The sequence below is a fragment of the Zalophus californianus genome, chromosome 3 (genome assembly GCF_009762305.2).
Source record: "Zalophus californianus isolate mZalCal1 chromosome 3, mZalCal1.pri.v2, whole genome shotgun sequence".
In the NCBI taxonomy this organism is placed as follows: domain Eukaryota; kingdom Metazoa; phylum Chordata; class Mammalia; order Carnivora; family Otariidae; genus Zalophus; species Zalophus californianus.
Genome location: NC_045597.1, coordinates 194763577 through 194777954, shown reverse-complemented (window position 1 = coordinate 194777954; position 14378 = coordinate 194763577). Strand labels below are relative to the sequence as shown.

General features: G+C 49.2%; 2 protein-coding genes across 13 annotated transcripts in view; both read right to left on the bottom strand.

The window, feature by feature from the left end:
* The window catches only part of FARP2 (FERM, ARH/RhoGEF and pleckstrin domain protein 2), a 108969-nt gene extending 103783 nt beyond the window's left edge, over positions 1-5186 (bottom strand). For all 10 annotated transcript variants that reach the window (XR_003518963.2, XR_003518962.2, XM_027588242.2 and 7 more), the window contains exon 1: positions 5079-5186. The gene's annotated coding sequence lies outside the window, so the exon portion shown is untranslated. The remainder of the gene's footprint in view (positions 1-5078) is intronic.
* Positions 5187-6947: 1761 nt separating this feature from the next.
* SEPTIN2 (septin 2) overlaps positions 6948-14378 on the bottom strand; it is a 33931-nt gene continuing 26500 nt past the window's right edge. For 2 of the 3 annotated variants that reach the window (XM_027589098.2, XM_027589097.2), the window contains exons 10-13: positions 13869-13955; positions 12367-12424; positions 10726-10828; positions 6948-9030 (exon numbers count right to left, since the gene is read on the bottom strand). In XM_027589098.2, the coding sequence (XP_027444899.2) occupies positions 10727-10828; positions 12367-12424; positions 13869-13955 (247 nt within the window). In that variant the 3' untranslated portion in view covers positions 6948-9030; position 10726. The remainder of the gene's footprint in view (positions 9031-10725; positions 10829-12366; positions 12425-13868; positions 13956-14378) is intronic. The other variant, XM_027589099.2, reaches the window with a different exon arrangement.

Below are 14378 nucleotides of genomic sequence, written 5' to 3'. Positions count from 1 at the left end.
GGAGTGTGCTTATTCCATCTTCCAGGAACCAGAACTTGACACCCATGCATTTTAACACATGTTTATGGTGGTTATCTTTGGGGGAGGGAAGAAGGTTGATTTTCTTTCTTTTCCCAATGTTCTGTATTTTTCAAATTGCCTCCAGTGATGAGTATACATTACTTTTGAAATCAGAAGCACACCTGGGATCTAACTTCAGCTTTCACGTCCCCACTCTTGGCCCAGATACTGCGTAAGTACTCCCTACTTCAGAAGTCTTACCTGGTAGGGGCTACCTATGGGATGTCACTGCTCCCCTTCTAAGAGGAAGCTGCCATAACTACTGTCTTTCCTCTAGGAGCTATGCTGGTTCTTTTTTCCAAAACAGTTAGTAAAATAAAAACATTTTTAAGCATTCTCTGGAATTGATTTGTTTAGGTATTGAGACTTGTTCCTCCAACATTCACCTTATTAACTACTACCAAAGCACCTGGGACTTTAATTAGGAAGTAGACAAGAGTTAATAAAGCCTAGTAAAATTTAAACAATTTGTAAAATTCTATGGTGTTGCTTCTTCCTCCCCACACTCCCACTAAGCGCCGGGAGATGCACTGAGCACCTTCACCTCCTGTGCCTCTACTATGTTATCTGGCATCAAGCAAAGGGCCAGAACTGCCCCCGCAAAAGCCTCATGACTCTAAAGCTGTTCTGCTTCCAGCTTTTGGGCCCCCCCACACGCACTGGCCCCTTCCACGGTCCTAGGAAAGGCCCTAAGCAAAGTGTGCCTCTGGTTGTAGCCTTTTGCAGAATTTACAGAATACATTCTAATTGCAATCAACTAAGGCTCTGCCTCTTTCCACTACAACATCATTCCCTTTATGTCAGGCAGCTTAGGAGGGGCCGTTGGCATTTTGGGGATGCAGCTAAGGGCACAAAGAGTTGGAGACACGTTTAGTTTGGGTTTGGTGGGATGCACTTATGTTTGCCATTACTTCTTGTGTACACTTATCCCCAGCCATCTCAGAGCAGGTAGGGCTTCTAGGAACACTGCTGTCACCCACTATGCCCGCCCACCAGAGGCGTGTGAAACAAAGGTGCAGGACCGGGGTTCTGTGGCAACCTGTACAGACCCAACGGTGCCCAGTAGTGGAAGTGTGTGGGCTATGGGAAAGAAACAAAGTTTGAAATATGGGGAGCCAGATGCTCATCTGTGGGAAAATTATCATCAGAAATGTTAAAACTGTAAGCAGAGAGATTAGTACCCAGTAGACAACACTGCAGTTGTCAGAAAAATAACTGTTAATGCAGTAGTATAATATAAATGTACCACCATTTTTCTTTTACTTTTTTGAATGGAATCGTACAAAATAGAATTTATCAGAACTCCTGCTTTTGTGAGACACAAACCTGTAGGTGTACTAGAAACAGCAAACATATATTATCTACAGGTGTAATCATGTTTTATGCATCCTAACTATCAAAAATTTTTGGTCAGCTATGCTAGAGGGATCACTGAACTCTTTCTACTCTCTATCACATGAAGAGGTGACCTAAAAGTACATAGTATGCTACTTTTATGCTATTTAGTGATGTTTTTATTATGTCAGCTTTTTTAAATGTATAACTTTTTCCTCATTCTAAATATTCACTTTCCAATTACTATAACATTGTATTTTTTTTTTAAAGATTTATTTTTTTGAGAGAGAAAGCACAAGGGAGAGAGAGAAAGCAGGGGGGAGAGGGAGAGAGTCCCAAGCAGACTCTGTGCTCAGAGCCCAACCCACAGGGTTGATCTCATGACCCTGAGATCACAACCTGAGCCAAATGCCCAACTGACTGCGTCACCCAGGCGCCTCCATTGTATTCTTTTTGTTAAAGAGACTCCCACTCCAAATTGTATAATCTTCAGGCCCTATAAAAGTTGGCATCTGCCCTTGCCCCAAGCGAAATTTGATTAATTCATTCCTTTATTGAGCACCTACTCAGTATCAAAAAAGTCTAAGTATGTAAGAACATGTGAGTTTATGGGCAAGAACCCTCCTTATCACAGTGGGAGAAGACAGAAGAAGTGTGTTAAATGATGGTGGGAACCACTGAGAAAGGAAATTGAGGCTGGTAGACAGGAACTTGGTGGGTGGCAAGAGGGAGAAGGCCTCCACAAGAGGGCACCAGTGTCAGGCCTAAGACGGTCTTGGCACATACTCCAATAGCCACAGAATCCCAAGGGATGGCCACTGTTAGGAGGCCACGCCCCGCCCAAGCCCATATCATCTCATTTAATCCTCATGACCCCCATCATACAGATCACAGAACTCAGGCTCAGAAAGGTTAGTGACTTGCTGATGGTACTAAGTTCTGCAAGTGTCCTCAACCCTACCCCGATTCCATGGTGTGCTGTCTCCTCTTGGTGTGTTTTAGTGTCACGGAATTGTTCCCCACCCCCCACAAACTGGTGTTTTAGTTTACAGTTGTTTTAAAAAGCAAAAATAAAAAGGTACTATAATGTAGGATGCAGTGATGTTTCCTTCTGTCCTGCAGCTGGGAGAGTCATCACTGCATCCTACATTATAGTACCTATTTGTTTATTTATTTATTTGGCAGGCAGAGAGAGAGAGCAGGAGAGCACAAGCAGGGGGAGTGGCAGAGGGAGAGGGAGAAACAGGCCCATCGAGCAGGGAGCCCAGGACCGACCTGAGCCAAAGGCAGTCGCTTAATCAACTGAGCCACCCAGGCGCCCTATAGTACCTCTTTATTTTTGCTTTTTTAAAATGAGTATAAACTAAAACACCAGTTTGTGGGGGGGAACCCTAAAATAAAACTACTTATGTAACTAACATCCCTTCTCATCCTTGTCCACATCTTCACAGATTTTACAACAAGTGTAACTGCTGTGTACCCTGCTTTCACCTTTTTGGTTAAGGCATGTTTTTGAACAGATTTCCATAGATCAAATGGTTCAAATTTTGTCTGGAGGGAAGGACAGGCTCGGGATTGCTGGAGCATGTTTCCTGGCTGTACAATACTCTACCATTCTGACAGGAATTGCATATCAGATTTTGTTTTCAAAACTGGGATTCCAGAATCAAAATCTTTACCATATACTGCCAGTTGCTCTCCAAAAAGATTAGACCTATTTACAGAATCACCACCTATGTAACAACCCCCAGAAACCCACCAAACACTGGGTTTTATCATAATAAGTTTCTGTGTAATTCTCACATCTTTGACTCCCAGTTGCCAAGGTAAAGCCCGGAGTAGACAAATACACTACAGTCCCCTGATGCTCTGGACACTCAGAACTCAGAGCACGACTCAAGTGAGCTCAGCTGGACACTCCACTTTGAGGTGGACTTTCCCGCATGCTTACCACCACTGCTGCAGGTAGGACGCGCATGACCCACTGAGTGAAAGGGGCAGGTGGTAAGCTGATAAGAAAGTGGGTAAAGGAAAAACAGGAACAAAACTGAAAAGGTAAGCAGCAGAAAGAGAACTGTGACTGTCTGACTACTGAGGAGGTCCTGAGGTGACCAGAAGCCAGAATGCGTGGACAGAAGGAACTGCCCAGGCATCAATCTTCACTTTGTCAATCAGGTCCTGTCTTTCCCCCAAAGCAGTTTAACCCTGCTTACATCCTGCCTACTTCGCTCTGCTGTCTACTCAGGTTCCTCTTCCACCTGATGAGTAATGGCTAGCGTTAATTAAGCACCTGCTATGTGCCAGGCACCTTACAAACAGCTCGCCTGTAGACCGTCCTCACAACCACCATATGAGGCAGCTAAATTCTAACCCCGTTTTCTCAATAAGGAACAGAGACAAATGAATATATCACATACGCTTCCTTTTTTGGGAAACGAATGAGTAGCACAGGACCCTGGGAGTCTGCTCTGAAAGGGTGGTCACGCATGTCGCCACGCCGGCAAACGTGGGCAGCGGGGGAAGCTGCACGTCAGCACGTGGTCCGGACGGCTCAGGGCGAACCGCGCGGTGCGGATCTGCAGTAAGGCTCGGGCACAGGAACGGCATGGCCAGGGTGTGATCCCAAACCGGTCTCTCCGCTTCCTCTGCTTTCACACGGGGCCGTGGACCCGGCCAGGTCCCCTTCGCAGCCTGGGAGAGAGCCAAGTGAGATCGGCGGCACGAAGCGCTTCACAGCTCTTAACTCGGAGCTCACGCACGTTGCAAAAGCAGGGGGCGAAGAACGTTAAAACCGTATTTGTCCAGCCAGGAGGACCGCGTGCGGCCCGCCTCAAACGTCGTGTCCCATCTCTCCGGCTGGGAGAAAATCCGTGCCGCCTGTCCTCGGGCGGTCTGCACAGAACCAACGCCCTGACCCAGCGGCACCTGACGGTTATCACACACGTCCACAGCGGTCCGGCCAAACCTCGCACGGAGACAGAGCGAACCAAGAAAGGAAAACCGCCCTTTCAAGATTCAGCCCCGGCTTTTCAACCTCCCCACCGTCCCCCTACCCTGCGTACCGACAGGGCTTCCTTCGACACACGGTTCAGCTTCTGCTTCCCCGGCCACTGCTGACTAGCCCGTGAGCGGCCACGGGCGGCTGTGGCCCCCGGCGTCAAGGGAGAAGGCGCGGGTGTGATGCCCTGGGCCGCGCTCCGGCCCCAGCCCGCCTTCGGGCGGCTCCCCGGGGCCTCGGCGCTGTTTCCAGGCCTCAGCGGGCTGAGCGCCTTACCACCAACACCTCGTCCCCACCTCCGAGATACAGCCGAAGTAAAGGCCAGGAAGGGTGTGGTCACCGCCCGCCTGAGCTGCCACCTGCGGCTCGGCGTGGGCCTCCGTGCGGGACGCTCCCCTGGGCCTCCACGCGGGACCCTTCCGGGCCCTCCTGCGGGCTCCCGCGCGAGACGCACCCCCGCCCCCCGGCCTCCGCGCTTCGGCCGCCGGCGGGCTCCGCGCTCACGGGCCCTCCTCGCACGGGGCCCGCCGACTGGAAGGCCTCTGGAGCCCGGGCGCGGACTCCGCCGCTGGACCTCCGGCCTGAGGCGCCCGGCCGCCGCGGGCCTCGGTGCCGGTCCGGCCTCGGCCCGCCGCCCCCGCGCTCCCGCCCGCGGCCCCGCGTGCTCGCGAGTCTGCGTCCTCACCGGCCGGCCCGGCGCGCCGTCGCCCGCAGCGGCCTCCAGGTCGCGCCAGCTTCGCCCGCTCCCGACCGCCGCGCCCGACCGCCTGCGGGCCGCCTCCGCGCCGCGCGCCCCGCCCCGCGCCGCGCGCCCCGCCTGGGCCCGCCCCCGCCTCCGCGGACGCGCCGCCGATTGGCCTGAGGACCACTGGGGCAGGGCCTGTACGGCCCGCGGCCTGGACCGGCGGAGTCGAATGCCAATCAGCAGAGAATCGCCTCGTTGGACGGTGCTCGGTCCTGGGCGGGGCCTCGACTCGGGAGGCGGGCTTCAGCCTGGGGGCGGGGCCTCGGCTCGCGGGGCTGGCGGCGGTTCCGGGCGCGGCCCCTCGCCTGCCGGCTCCCGCCCAGCCGGCCGCCCAGCCGGCCGCCGAACTCTCCCCCGTTGCACTCCTGGGGCCGTCCGGACCGTGGCCTAGGGCCACCGACGGCCCAACGACGCTATGCTGCGATGGAGGCCCACGGTCCTCTCAGCCTTGCCCCCCCTTTAGCCTCAGGACTCCCACCCGGAAATGGAGATGTGACACTACTCCCTGGGCCTCCAGGCCCGCGACTACGAGCACACACCCCTTCTTCCAAGGGTTTAGTGAACTCCTACACATCCTTCAAGATCCTACTCAATTGGCCCGCTGGGCCGGGTCCTGCCCCGCGCTGCCCTCAAGGGAATAGATGGGATCGACCTGGGTTCGTCCTTGAGGGCACCCCTCCGAGAGTTTCACCTCCTGAGCTTGGCCCGACCCATCATGTTTCCCGGAAGAGGAGGCTCAAAGAGCTGACCCTCCCCACGGGGCAGCAGGGAGCCAGCCGGCAGGCACGTGGGGACAGGGGCTCAGCTTTGCAGAGAGGCCCCTCCACCTCCTGTTCCCACGTCCCCCATCACTCCCTTGAGGCCTTTCCACTAACTGGCCCCCAGCCCCGTCAGAGACCAGCGGACTGTCTTCACTACCCCCAGGATGGCGCACACGTCTCAGGGCTGGACCCCCGCCCACACACACACACACACACACACACACACAGAAGGTGTGCAGGGCCAGTGGGGGCCAGGAGGAGCGCGCCTGGTCCAGAGGGGCGGGGGACTCCCTGGAGGCGGCAGGGTCTCCGCTGGTGCCAAACAGGAGAGCATAGGGTGTGAGACCAGAGAGAAGGTGGGTCAGGAAGCAGTGGCAGGTCCTCGGGCGCTCATTGGTGGGGGGCAGCCACCCAGACCAGGCTTGTAGTCCCGGTGTACACAATGCCCTCTAGTAAGTTGTAGAGCTCTCCACAGCCATCTCTTCTTAGAAATGTTTAGAATTTCCTAGATCTATTCCAGTAGTTTCTATTTCTAGGCATTTAGTAGTTACTGCCACAGTGAATGAGCACCCTTTCCCCCTCCATTTTCTACTTCGTGAGTAGACATCACTGAACTCTTACTAGTGCTGATTTTTAGCACACATTCTCTCACTTTAAGTAGATGGTCAGATCACCCGTCATTAATTTCTCCCTAGTCTTTATGGCTCTTTCTTCTGGGCTGGGATTGCCAATACAAAGTTGGGTTACTGAGGTTATTGGTGCAAACAATGCTTCCTGATTTCATGCACAGACGTCCTGCAGGGCTTTGAACCTTTCCAAGAAGACGTCACACCTTCATAAAGAACCAATAATAAGGGGCGCCTGGGTGGCTCAGTCGGTTAAGCGTCTGCCTTAGGCTCAGGTCATGATCCCGGGGTCCTGGGATTGAGTCCCACATCGGGCTCCTTGCTCAGCGAGGAGCCTGCTTCTCCCTCTGCCTGCCTCTGCCTCTCTCTCTCTGATAAATAAAATTAAAAAAAAAAAAAAAGAACCAATAATAACTCTCCACTTAATAGCCAAATAATAGTGCTTTATTGATAAAAGGTTAGTTTCAACGGATACAAAATTGCTGTGTAAAATAAGTTTTCAAAATACATTTCTATAGGTAAAGATTATCTCTTAGTAAAAGCAGTTATCGCTAAGTGAAAGTATTTATTTAGATTTGGGCAGCAAAACAGAGGGGGATGTAGAAGTGAGACAGTGTAGGTTCACCCACCCTGCATAACGCTTATCAGGTAGCAGCTGGCCCTCGCAGTTCTACCCGAACATACGGGGGGCCTGCAGCCACCACATGTACATGTGCCCCCAGCTCCACCTTTTAAACAGCTTTTACTAGTGTACTTAATGCCAAAATAACCCAGATAGCTGGCCTTGCACGGAGGTGCTAAAGTCACTTAACACCTTCTCTTGGTAAGAACTTTGTACAACTGTGCCTGAGCCTAAGGCTTGTGACTAGTCACCATTATGCAACAGTGGGAAGATAAAGTTCTCAAGAACACCTGATTATTGTCTATGGCCCGCCTCTGTGACTAACGTGTTTCGACCACGTCACTTTATTTTGTCTGGCCCAAGCAAAAACTCTTCCCATCCTCAGGGGAAGCGTTTTCTACATCTCTGCCCCTCCTGTTAGAGCAAAATGAAAACATGGAGCGAACACCTGCTCCCTCCAGGTGTCCTTTCACCTGTCACTCTCGGGGCCACTTTCCCAATGTCAGTAGAAATGTTGAAAAAAGCAAGCCCTGGAGCCTCTCAGCACCCCTTGGAAGGAAGGAAAGGGCCAAGGCCACAGAGCACAGAAGACTGACCAGTCAGACCACGGTGCAGATTTGAAATGTCTTTCAGTCTCACCCAACATACAGGGAGGTTTGTAGTACACATACCGAAGGACGTGACGATGGCTGAAAATGGGTAACAACCTGCACATAAAAAAATGACCGCTGCTATTTGCCTCCTTTCAGAAAACTATTAAAAATTTTAGAGAACCAGTTAAAGGAAAGCCAAATCAGGAAAACCTGGTCGGCATTCAGGCATCATGGGGCCATTAGCCTCAGGGCCCAGGACAGGTCTGGGTTCAGAGGGCTACCCCCCAAAGGACCCTGATTCTCACTGCTCAGGCAGATCTTATAAACCTGTAGTTACAGAAAGCACATTAGAGTGCCATATAAAAATGAAAAAGGCTGGTTTTTAAATAAATCATTTATTAATTTTCCTTAAAAAAGTAACTTTTCATGTTAGTTGAGTAAAAATCGTTTATTGGCTCTCTCTGCGTAGGTAAGAATCACTGCTGTAATATGAAAACTGGAGCTGATGGGACGCTCGCTGTCCGTAGTGGAGGGTAACTGGTATCAGTGGGGAACACTACAAAACGTGGCTGTGGCAGGTTCTCTGCAGAGCAGCTTAAAAAATGACCTAGCATCAGAATCCAAAGACTTCTTAAAATTTGCTCCTAACTGCCTGTTTTTTTTAAAAGAGCTATTTTAGCATACACATATTAGATAGTAATACCACTGTTTTACTTGGTAAAAAAGTAAATGTGCAGATGAATTAACAGCATTGAATTATAGCAGCAAAACTGGTTTTAGGTGTTGTGCTCAAAACAAAGCGAAGCAATGGAGAATCTCCATCTTGGTGACCTGGTAGGTAAATGCCCTGCAGACGCCAGCTCATCTTTCCGTATCACTGGGTCCACGTCACTAGCACCCAGGCACATGCTGGCTACGTCCGAATGTTCTAGAAATGAAATCAAGAGTGCTCCTCAACAATTAGTCAGTTAGGCCAGCCAAATCAAAGAAATTCAATGTTAATTATACATACTGACTGATCCTGGAAATCAATTCCAATATTAGTGGTTAGTTAAGGTGGAAGAAAAATGAAAATGGAAGGTTCACCTCACAGAATATAAAGTATAACATAGCAACGAAATACAAATGTTAAAAGAACTTCATACAAAACACATCAAAAGTTTAAAAAAAAATTAAATTCTCAGGCACAGGTACTGTAAAATGTGGATGGGCACCCCTCCAATGATCTCTTGGAAACACGCAGCTGTGGTACTCATGCGGAATGTTTTCTGTATCTTGTAAAAGCATTTTCTGGAAAAACAAAATATGACATATGTAAATCGAAGTGGTACAGCACTCACTGCTGTGACCATTAACAGCATCATTTTCTGTATAACAAAGGGCACAAACTGAGCAGAAGGCTGGCTCCTATGACCAGAGTTAACTAAATCAAAACATCTCTTGGGAACCGGGGGCAACACCAAATTGCAGAGTATGCAAAAATATATATTAGTTGTATATCCCTAAAGTAGATTCTTCATAATTTCATCAAGTTTTAAAATTAGGGAAGCATCAAGATCAGAGAAAATGAGCAAACGTCTGTCACCTCCTCCGGCCTCAAGTGAGCCCCACCGCTCAGAAGTCCTGTTTCTTTCAGAAGTCCCGTTTCTTTCTAATTTGCTAGCCTTTCCTCAGATGCCAAACCTGCTCATGCAGCATCAGCCTCATGGGGTTGGGAGTGCTGACATTTCACCAGCTATATGAGTACAGGCAAATAATTTCAAACCCTGGCACACCACAGTATCCTCAATGGTGCCATGTGGACACAGCATCAACAAGATGCTGAAAGTAAACTACCAACTCTGGCTGAGGTGGGGGGGTTATGTGAACATTTCCGTTCCAGTAGCTGGCTACACCGAACATGGGTATTTGTGTGCTTCATACATATCTGAGACCTTTCCCCACAAGCCACAAGGGCAGGGGTGTTGTTCTGGTGGCCGGTGCTCCCACACACCCCTGCAGGTCCTTCCTCTATCACCCGCGCATCTGCTGTGGCAGACTGCTGAACGTCCCAGGTCCAGGGCTCCCTGCCTTCTGGCTCATCAATCCTGTCCCGAGTCGGCTAAGCCTCAGCTCACTCATGTCCCCACATCACCTCCTCTTGTCACGAACATTCTCCTGCCTCTACAATCAGGCTCCCACCTGTAGTGGACCTCTGCACCTGCACCCCCAGTTTCCTGTCCTCAGATCTGTGCCTGTGGCCAGCACCCACTCGGTCTGCCTAACCCCAGGCATCTCTCTTCCAGGGAGCCTCGGGCCTCTGCCCCAACTGCATTGCATGTAGCTGCTTCCTCCTTTGGCCTGTATTTGACTTTACCTCTCCTTCCTTCCTCTGGGAGGTGCTGACAGCGGTCACCTAGATAGCTCTGAATGCCCACCTGTCCCCAGGACAGAGGGGAGTCGACATTTGTTTTTTCCCGGTCCGCAGTCCCTGGCGTCTGCAGATTCCCTTCTAACAGGGAGGCCAGCACACACCGGGCCAGACAGCTACATGACTCACTGACTGCCATGGGGCGGAGCAGAGCTGTGGTGAAGGGTGGGAAGTCAGCAGTCCCCCTCGAGGTCCCTGGCCCACCTGGCATAATCTGCCCTTTTACGCCCTCTTTACCTTTGGTCTGCATAATCTGTTTTAATAACACTTTCAAAGCTCTCTTTGTTTTCAGCTGTAATAAGTTTCTAATTGCATGACTAATAAAGGTTATTTTAATATTTAAATTGCCTTCATTAATTATATTCGTAAACTCAGAAAGAAACGGAAAGTGTTTGTAAGACACGCAGAGCCAAGGGGAAGCTTCCATTTTTAAGAAGCTGCCTGGTCTCCTTGAATGCTATGGAGTTAAACACAAGAGCTTCAAAATGCAAGGCGTTAGTAAGACGAGAGGGAGGTGTCTGTCATGACATCTAAGTTGAGGCATCTGAAAGCACTATTTGTCTTCTAGGCTTTACCTTACACATGGTGCCCGTGGACCACACCATCGCCGTCCCCACCCTGCATCTGCAGCTGCATCTGCGCCTGCATCCTTGCGATCATCTCCTGCATGCGGCGAAGCTACGGGCACAGAACACAGGGACACATTATTGACTCTCAAGGTCCATCCTCCCTGGACACTCTTTATGCGTGTTGTGTGATTCCTAAAATTTCAGCTTACATGCTTTCCCAAAACATGACAAAGAGTTAACACACAAAGAACTCTTATAATAAATCGGTAGAAAAACAAGTAACTCAAACGAAAACTAAGCAGATAACATGCAATTCAATTAAGAAACAGAAATTAGCAGCAAACTGAAGAATTAAGAAAGACAAGACAACAGAAGATGCTTTTTAACCTAAAAGGTGGGAAAGAGGCTGCCACTACCAGGTGGGGGGTGGGCCTGGGACTTGTCTAGAGGGCAGCAAGGTCCCCGCTACTCACGTGGTGGATGGGCCTCCTCTGCTACCCTCATCAGTTTTCACAACTACGGTTTCCACTAGTTTAGAAAGGGCTCCAGGCACGTTGTTATAAAATATTTACCTGAATTTTCTTCAAGTTTTTAACATTTAAGTACTTTAATCCATGTTGAATTAATTTGTCCAAAGAGGTGAGTTTTATTTGTTTCCAAAAGGCTGGCCTGTTTGAGAATTTCCTGGATATGCTTGGATTCCACAGCTCTAGCAAACGCCAATGTCACCTCTACCAAACACTTTTCCACACTTTGAACCCATTTCTAGATGTGCATTTCATAAGCCCATCACGCCTGTGCCATGCTCTGCATTTTCCTTTTCTTTTTTTAAGATTTATTTGACAGAGAGGGACACAGCGAGAGAGGGAACACAGGCAGGGGGAGGGGGAGAGGGAGAAGCAGGCTTCCCACGGAGCAGGGAGCCCGATGTGGGGCTCCATCCCAGGACCCCGGGATCATGACCTGAGCCGAAGGCAGACGCTTAACGACTGAGCCACCCAGGCGTCCCCACCCTCTGGATTTGTATGAGCAGTGGAGCTAACTGTCCCTCATTAGTGTGTTTTACAGGACCTCCCTGTGCTTTCCATCCCCCGTCTTCAGACCAAGCATCGGAACTATTTCAGCAAGCTCTCCCCTAGAAGAACGTCACAAACCAAACCACTCTGCAGGAATGGCATTCAGTTTAGAGAGAACTGTGATCTTTGCAATGAGCATCCTGCCTAAAGTCATGTATCCATTTAAATTCTGAAAATTGTTTTCAGTAGAGTTTTCTGGTTTCTTCTCCATCAGTCCTGCACAGCTCTTCTTAAATTGTTAATGGGTGTAAATGGCAGTTTCTTTCTTTAAACTTTCCAACTTGTCTATATGTATTGTCTATGCATGGAAAAGCTACTGAATTTTGAGTACTTTACTAAGTTACTAAATTCACTAAGTGTCAGGGACTAAAGTCACTAAATTTGCACTATTCCCAAGTTTTTCCCACTAAATGGCTACTGGAGATCAAATGATAACACATGTAAAGCAATATCCATACTACACAGAGATATACACAATAAAAGAGATGTGTAATATATTCCTTCTTAAAAAAATAAGGGAGGAAACTGTAATGATCTGTGACGTTCACCAACAACACCCTCCTCCACCTACCTCTGCTTCCTTCTCCAACAGGATCTGGTCTTTATTCATGTCATCGTTTTCCACTTTTCTAAGAGGTTGAAGAAATTACAAATTTAGCTGGTTATTTCTGATGACAAATTGCTAAAGTAAAATTTCACTTTACATTTCTGAGAAAAGTATTTAAAATTACCTGTTTATCACTTTTCTGACTAACATGAATGAATAATGAAATGAATAAGAAAGATGAAAAAAAACAGCACGAGATGGCGAATTTTAGAAACTTCTCTAACTCCAAGTGGAGGTGGGACACTCTGGTCTTCACTTAATCGAGGAGTAGGTGCTGCCATCAGGAGGATGGACAGGCCTTAATGGACACAGACTGTGACAAGGACACTTGAACAAGGAGCAGAGCCCGAGCGTGCAGGCCGAACGGGCTGGTGGGGGAGGCCCACCAAGCGGTGAGGACACAGCTCTTCACAAGCGCACACCTGGCGTCCTCATCGGCCTCTAAAACCTTACTTAATATCTGGTCCCCAGGTAAGTAACACAAAAAAGCAAACCTTAACATACACCCTATATATATACACAAATCCACCAGATTTCAAAAATGTGAATATTTTAATAAACTACAACACAGCCACCCCCCCTTATCTGCGGGTTCAGTGACCTGCACTTGGCTGTGGTCTGGAGGCACATGATCCTCAGGAGCCGTCAGAAAGTCAGCGGTAGCCCAGCGCTGCATCCGAGCGCCTCCGTCCCTCACCCCCTCCTCGCCCTCCCCACAGGCGCATCCTCATAGGAAGAGGGTGAGTACAGGGCAAGAAGAGATTCTGAGAGACAGACAGACCACATGCACATAACTAACTATAGTACATGGCTGTAACTGTTTCATTTTATTGTTGTTGTTAACACCTCACCTGTTCCCGGATTAGAAATTAAACTTTATCACAGATGTATGTACAGGAAACAGGGGTGTGTGTATAAAAGTTCGGCACGCTCCTTAGTTCCAGGCACCCACACCCACTGGGGTAGATCAGGAGTGTGGGAGCAACTGCTGTACAGAAAATTCTTATTATAAACGATGTAGATCACTTGATACCTAAGCTAAACAGAGATGTGGTGCAAGCAGACATCTATCAGGTCACAAAACACAGATCTCGAATAAAATCTATTGCGATGGTGAAAGAGGAAAGGTGAGGGCACTGTGTGCATTTTTGAGGAGTGGAGCTGCCTTTCTTAAGGGCAGGTAAGTTATGTCCTCATTTACAGACAGAGTGATGCTCTTAAGACCAGCCTCTGGCCCTTCCACTTAAAGCTGTTCTTTGCGTGCAGATGGTTAAAGTTGCTTCTGACAGGTTACAAAAAGCAAGGTACAATGACATTAGCAACAAATACCTGGTAATAGTTTCTGAGTAGGAAATCAAATCATGTTGCTTAGGGTCAGGAAGGCCCAGTAGGACAGGTAGAAGGGGGGACAGTGTAACTCTGTGACACAACGTGGACAGAGGGGGACAGCATGAGGTGGGGGCAACAACCTGCCGCCTCTTTTGAGCCTCTCGGAACGGAAGTTTTCATAGTGAAGGTCCTGGGTCACCTCCTGGAGATCCTGCATGTGGGTGCTGAAAGAGAGAAGGGCACAGCAAGGCCAGCTGCGTGTAGGAGCCGTCCTCAGGGAGAAGCACAGGTAGTTTGAGCTACTTGTTACTTGCTGAATTGTACACAAAGTTGCTGGAGTTTGGGATACAGGGCTGAAGCTGTGGAGGTTTCTCTCCTCTCCCCCACAACAAACAAGCAGAAGCACACCCACAGAGCCGGGGAAGAGACCCTTCCACGGACTTCTCCTACTGGCATTGCCAAGCTCTGCAGGAGACCACCACCAGTGCACCGAGGTACAGATTTTAGCGGATCCTTTTAGGTAAACAAGTCTGAAACAGAACATACTGTTCTAAAAGAACGTATGGGAAACATGTAATTCAATTATTCCTGACTTCTCAACTTTAAAGAGTTGATTAGTTTATGCTATGGAAAAAGCCATACAACAA